Consider the following 6,674-nt stretch of genomic DNA (forward strand, 5'->3'; position numbering starts at 1 on the left):
GGCCGCGCTGCTGCTCCGCGCGCACCCGGGCGTCCTCTCCGAGCGCTGCACCGACGAGAAGAGCCGGCGCATCCTGGCCGCGCTGGTAGGTGCCGCCGCCGCCGCACTGCCCCGCGCCGCGCGCCCCGGGGGCAGGGCTGGGACACCCTCCGCGGGCCCCGGGAGCCGGGGACTCGGGCACGGCCGTGGACCGAGGGGTGGGGGCCCGGACACGGTGCGTGGGATGCGGTCTCCATCCCGGGAGTCCTCCGTGCGCGGGCGGGGATGTCTCCCCCCCCGTTTCCCCCAAATTGGTCCTTTGTCCCAAGAGAGTCTTTCTGCCTGACTGCTCTCCCGCCGCCCCCAGCCCGCGCTCCTAAAGCAAGTGTTCGGGTCTGTTCCCAGTCTCCCGACTCGGACAGCGGGGCTCGGGGCGCGGTCCGCTGAGGGGTCGGGGAGACCACGCCCTTGCCCCTGGACTCGCCGTTCGGTAGCTCGGCCGCTGTTCGGCGAGTCCAGCCTGGGCTGCACCTCGCCAAGCCCCACGCAGACGGCTCGTAGGGCCCCCGCCTCGCTGCGCCCCAGAGCCGCGGCTCTCCCCGGCGCGGTCTGCGGGACCCAAGACAGAGCGCGTTCAGGCGAGCGGAGCGCGAGGGAGGCGGTCGGACCCTGGGGTCCGAGCGGGGTCTCCGGACAGGGGAGGGCCTGGGGGCTCCATAGCTGAGCCCGGCAATTAGGGAGAGAAAGAAACGCCTGGGCTTTGCAGGCTGCTGCTGCGCGCTCTGGGCCCCAGAGGCGCATTGGTTGATTCCGAACGCCGGCTGCTCTTTGGTCTCTCTGTTTGGTTCGGAAGATGAGGCGCATTAGGAGACTTGGATAAAGGCAGGAATCCCTAAAAGGAAGGCCAAGGTGAAGGTAACGGCAACTATTGTTACATTGATTGAGTGATTATTTACTTCCTAAAATACCATCTCAGAATCTGATGTGAAAAATGACCTATTTTCTAAGAGATCTTCAAGAAACTCATGGGAAGTTTTCAGTCCAATTGCTTACATCTGGGTGAGCCTTCTGAGATTGTAGGTTTTCAAAACGTGGTAGCATAAAGGCTTTCAAGTAAATGATTTTTGTTAAGTGAGATTGGAAAAACTAAAGGAATGAGGTGAAATGGACAAGCTAGACCAAATCATTTTCCCTAATTGAGTCTGACGTGTCCTCATGAATTGATTGATCATAACCTTGGTGAGATACTCATTGATTCCCTCCATCCTGTCTATCAATAATCTATCCATTTATCTGTTCATTGTTACACTGACGTTCTATCAAGTTTTCTTTAAGTTACAAGAGCTCATTGATTTTCCTCAATAACTCCTCTAAAAATTCCTTTCACTGATAAAGATTTTTTTTTCCCTCTGTTTTGGGGAGACTGATTGACTAATTATAGTATAAAATGAATAGCTTGGCCAGGATGACTATCCATGTACCAAAAATAATATAATAGTCTTTTAGATTAAAATAAAAAACAAACACTATGTTTTCATTTCTTTACCTTTGTTAAGTGAGAGAAGGCCTAATGGAAATTAAATAGCCTAGTATAACTTAAGTCATTGCTCATCATAACTTTCCCAGCATTCCAGCTCATAAATTAAAACCAATTCTGTTTGGAGGCTGAACCAACATATCTCCTGTGGCAGCCAATCTTTCCTGTTGCCAAAAGAACAATCTGAAATACCATGTCTGTCTGTCTGCCTGAAGTTCACCTGACCAGTTCTCAATGACCTGATTTGGGGGGGAGCATCATTTGGAGGCCCCCTTTGAGGCCGCCATTTCTCACGCTCTGCTCAGGACCTGACTTTCCCTTTCTACCCTCTCCATTCTGGATTTGCTGGCGGGAACCCCACACAGCACCGTGGCTCCCTTTCACCCAAGACACTGTGAACTAGACTGAGGTTTGAATAGGACCCCAGTCTCCACATCCTAGACTCTGCCGGGCCCTGGCGGCCACGCAGAGGCTGGCATTGTGGCACTGTGGCCTCCCAGGACTGAATCGAGTCTCTGTCTCTCAGCTCCGCCGGTCCTTTCAATTCATTCTGCCTGGCTTTTATCCTTAATAATAAAACTGGCTGTTATTTTTCTGACTGGACTCCAGACTCTCATTAGCTTTCACTCTGACTCCCAGAGCACCAAAGGAATAGCTGCAGCTGAGCCAGAGGGAACCCCTTTCCCTTGGGCAGAGCCAAGGGAGTTGTGAACCTCTGAGCACGTTCCCGGGCCCTCATGCCAGGCAGGTGAACACTGCTGGCCCGTGGAGAATCTGAGGATGAAGCTGAGGGGCTGGTTAGGAGCGGGGAGTCATGGGCGCTGGGGGCCCCCCGAGCCTCACCCCACCTCTGGAGGGGGCCCAGCACACTCCAGTCTCAAGAGAGAGTGTTGGAAGAGCCAACTGGATTGGTTCCAGAGTCGAGCCCAGGTCTTCCAGCTTCAGAATTTTCTGGGCAGACAGCAGCCCTCCTTTTTCCTGCGGCTTTTCAGCTCATCCCGTAATCAAGACATCTCTGTGAGGTTTCCAGAGCCCCACTTTCCCAGGGAACCGTGTCAGCAGGCTGTGCCAGGCTGACTAGTGTTGGGTCTGACCGTTCACAGGCCCGGTTCTGCAGGCAGAGCACCTCCCAGGGCGGCGGGGACGTATGCTGCGGGTGCCCGCTGAGGCTCACTCGGGGCAGGCTCTGTGCTAAGTAGTTTTACACGTATTAATTCATTTAATCTCAGCCTCTGCGGGGTATGTACTTTTACTCCTCCCATTTCACAGATGGCGAAACTGAGCCCCAGAGAGGTGAAGTAACTTGTCCCGATTCACACGGTTACTGTGTCGTGGAGCCAGGATGTGACTCTGATAGTAGAGACCCCGTGACAGAACTGGCTCCTCCAATACTGAAAACCATAAGTAACTAACAACTGGGCATACTTAACCCTTCCATAGCACATCACTTTCAAAGCATCTCAAAAAGATTCCCACAGACTCTCTGTTATTCAGAAGGTTTAGGTCCCTTCCGGCTAGTTAGGTCTTGATGTGACTTAATTTGGTTGCCTACATCTGGGATTTCTTTTTAACAGGGCAGGCTTATCTTTCTTTGCTCTGATAGAAACCCAAGGTCCCAGTGGGACTACAGCATCCAGGGCACATACCCAGAGAGATTTTATAGCAGGGAATGACTCTGCTTTCCTGAGTGCTTTGGCCACATTTGTAATGTCTATCTTCTAAGCTGTCCAGGGGTCGAGAAGGGTTGCAGAGTGGCCTGGCTAATTGCTCTGAGGTTCTGCAATGCACAGCGTAACTGCTCCGTGAAGGAATTCCATCGTGAGATATAAGGGCTGCTAACCGCATAGGAACTTAATTCTCCTTAAAAACAAAAACAAAGACACAAAAGAAAACCCAGCCCTTGGGCATGACCTCTGAGACCCTGTCACCGGTTTCCCAGACTAGAGAGGACAGGTTTTGTTTTTGCCTGAGAACTGAGATACAAGCCAGAGAGGGAGGTTCTAAGTAACCACCACCGAGAACGCTTTCTACAAGAACTGGGGCTGCTGGGAGTGTGCGTTTGCACACAACCTATAAGAAATATGAATTCGCTGTGAGTTTCATTAATTTTTAAAAAGTGCCAGTTAACTACAATGAGACTTTATTAAGTTGGTTTCTTTCCCCGCTTATCTTAGAATCTGATAACTGTGGACTTTGTGTGCACACACATTTGGGTACAGAAATGTACCTGTTCAAGATGGCAGTTGGGGCCTCCTCATATCCAGAGGAAAGTGATTTTTGTTAAAATGGTGTTAAAAGTACATTACTTCTATTGAGTTTAAAAAAATTAGCTACCTCAGTAGGACATGCTGCTAATAAGATAATTTCACTCTTGTCTCTAACACGATGACACTGTTTAACTAGCTTGTAAACTTGTAATCTGTAAATTTACTGGTTTTTAAAAGCCGAGCTAAGTCTTTCTCTGAGTTTAGCAAGCACAGGCATGCAAAAAGATCCTACAGAACTCACTGGAACTCTGGTAACCAGAAGAGCCACAGTGGATGAATTTTACATTCTGTATCAGAAGAGCAGGGACTGATGTGCCAAAAAGGCTTCATCACAAAGGGTGACGACAAAGAACAGCTCTGCACTAACTACCCTTGCGTACACTTTGCTTTGGTGTAAGCGATCTCCCGTGACAAACGAGGTAGCCGGGGCACGGAAAGTTAGGTCAGAAACCTAGGACAACACCTCCAGTAGCTGGTGGCCCAGCAGGGCTCTGGGCACCCAGCCCCACTGCCCACCCTTCCTGATCTGCAGCTTCCCTACAAGCTGCCAGCCATCTGGAGGTATGCCTATACCTCAACATGCTGACCTTCAGAAAAAACAGCCAAAGGTAACGTTCCCCTCCAAAATCAGCAGACTATATGCCAAATGTCCTTGCAACCCCTGTTTGGATATGCCTTCTAAATTTGCAGGGGCAAATCTCGTATGGGTTCGGTTTGAATTCGATTTCTTCGACGCGGTACAGTTTCGTAGAAAACACCATGCTGTGGGGAGCCAGCAGGGGCAGGGGATGGTACGGAGGCTCACGGGGGTTATTTAATGGAACCTGAGGCAGAGGAGACAAGAATTCCCACTGGCAGGTGGGGCGGCCTCCCAGGGAAGGTGGGTCCGACCCTTGCAGGGGGGAGCATTCTGTCAGGTGGAGACACAGAAAGTGGCGTTTCTGGCAGGACACCCAGTCCCTGACGCACGGCACTTGCTCTAACCCTGCCCTGTGCTCCCCTGAACTGTCTGGTTCTCTGTGGGTTCCTCGGCAGGTCATTCCTTGCCCTCTCCCGCCTGGTCCGCTAGGCAGACTTGCAATTCATCTTTCAAAACTGAGCTCCGGTGCATCTCTCCAGGAAGAAGCCTCCCCAGCCCCCTGCCTTCTAATGACCAGGGCTAGAGGGAACTAGAATTCAGAGACCACCAGGTCCTCCGCACCCATGACTTTGGTTGACCTTTACAGATCTCCCACAACACAGTGTCATCATCCCGTGTTACAGTTGGAAACAAGCCACAGGCCAGCAAGAGGCTGAGCCCAGAGGCAAACCCAGTTGGCCCCAAAGCCAAGCCTGGCCATGTGCCTTTCTTGCTTACACTCCACTGTCATTTGAGGAGTCTGAAAGGCAGCCACCTCGCTCTGTGATGCCTGAGCCCGGCACCTGTAGCTGGATTGTGGCTCAGCTCACACACAGCACTGTTAGCTGGAAGGTGGCTGGGTGCGCCCGAGGCAGCTTGCCCACGGCCACTCCCCGCCCCCGGGGTGTGGAGTGGGCTTCTGGGCCCACAGGTGTCTCTCATGGCCAGTGACAATTTCGGCCACAGTTCCAGATGAGGAGAGTGAAGGCCCTGGGCAGTCACAGCTGACACCCTTGGCACTCCCCGCTCTCAGGCAGTGGCCCAGCCAGGGCCCACGCCCCTATCTCACCCTCTCCACGCCTCTCCCCTCGGCCCAGCACAGGATTCTGAAGCTCGCAGCTCAGGACCCACCTCCTCCTACCAAACTTGATTGTATCATCTGCTTTTCTTTCATCTCCAGTTCTGTTCGGTCCTTCATACAAAAACACCTTTGATTAAACTACAAATTTGATGACACTCTAAAAAGGATTATGGAATTGAATTAAACCATTTTGGATATACTCAAAGGGTTTAGGAGCTTTATAAGGCAATCAAGAAATAAATGTTGGGCTTCCCTGGTGGCACAGTGGTTAAGAATCCGCCTGTCAGTGCAGGGGACACGGGTTCGAGCCCTGGTCCGGGAAGATCCCACATGCCACGGAGCAACTAAGCCCGTGCGCCACAACTACTGAAGCCCACGCGCCTAGAGCCCGTCCTCCGCAGCAAAAGAAGCCACAGCAATGAGAAGCCCGCACACTGCCACGAAGAGTAGACCCCGCTCACCACAACTAGAGAAAGCCCGCACGCAGCAACAAAGACCCAACACAGCCAAAAATAAATAAATTTATAAAAAGAAAGAAAGAAAGAAAGAAATGCTGCCTTTTCTTGTCAGGCTTGTTACAGAGATGTGAAACTCTGTAAATACCAGATAAAATAGGACAAAGCTGCAGCAAGTAAAATGAACACCCCACATTACTTCCATCATTCACATCTTTTTTTACTCTTGGGAGTCTCAATCATTTAAACCTTTCATTCCCACCTTACCTCTAAGATTACCCTGAAAGGTCTCAGAGGAACCAGAATCAGCTGATGCTTTCTTCCGAGGCACCGTGATATGGAAGCAATTCCAAGCAGAGAGAGTCACTCAGAGGGTCCTGATCCTTTGATGCTCCTCTTATGACCCCCACGCCTTGGAAAGAGGTACCAGGATGAAAAGTAAAAGGATGGCATTTGACCAAAATGGTGTTAAGTTAAATTGCAAGATGTACACAGCATCAAGTGTATTTAAAACAGTTTCATGGGTGTTTATTAATACAGCTGCATTATGGTTGTCTGTTTTCCAAAGACAAAAAGCCAGCCCCAGGCAAACAGGGTGCACTCCCAGACTCCAGGATCGGGACCATCGTGTGCATCTTTGGGTTTGGCAAGCGTGACATCCCCACCACCCAATACAGTGCGGTGCTGAGATCTAATGCGGCAAAGGAGAAGCAGGTTGTGGGAGCCCCTCAGCAGG

The 6,674-nt window shown here is 51.3% G+C and overlaps 1 protein-coding gene across 1 annotated transcript in view; it reads left to right on the top strand.

Annotated features, from left to right (window-relative positions):
* Position 1: 1 nt before the first annotated feature.
* DIPK1C (divergent protein kinase domain 1C) overlaps positions 2–6,674 on the top strand; it is a gene marked incomplete at its 5' end in the record, with an annotated part of 16,953 nt that continues 10,280 nt past the window's right edge. The window contains one exon of the mRNA XM_007449676.1: positions 2–85. Coding sequence (XP_007449738.1) covers positions 2–85 — 84 coding nt within the window. The remainder of the gene's footprint in view (positions 86–6,674) is intronic.

The sequence above is a fragment of the Lipotes vexillifer genome, unplaced genomic scaffold (genome assembly GCF_000442215.2).
Source record: "Lipotes vexillifer unplaced genomic scaffold, Lipotes_vexillifer_v1.1 scaffold196, whole genome shotgun sequence".
Taxonomy (NCBI): domain Eukaryota; kingdom Metazoa; phylum Chordata; class Mammalia; order Artiodactyla; family Lipotidae; genus Lipotes; species Lipotes vexillifer.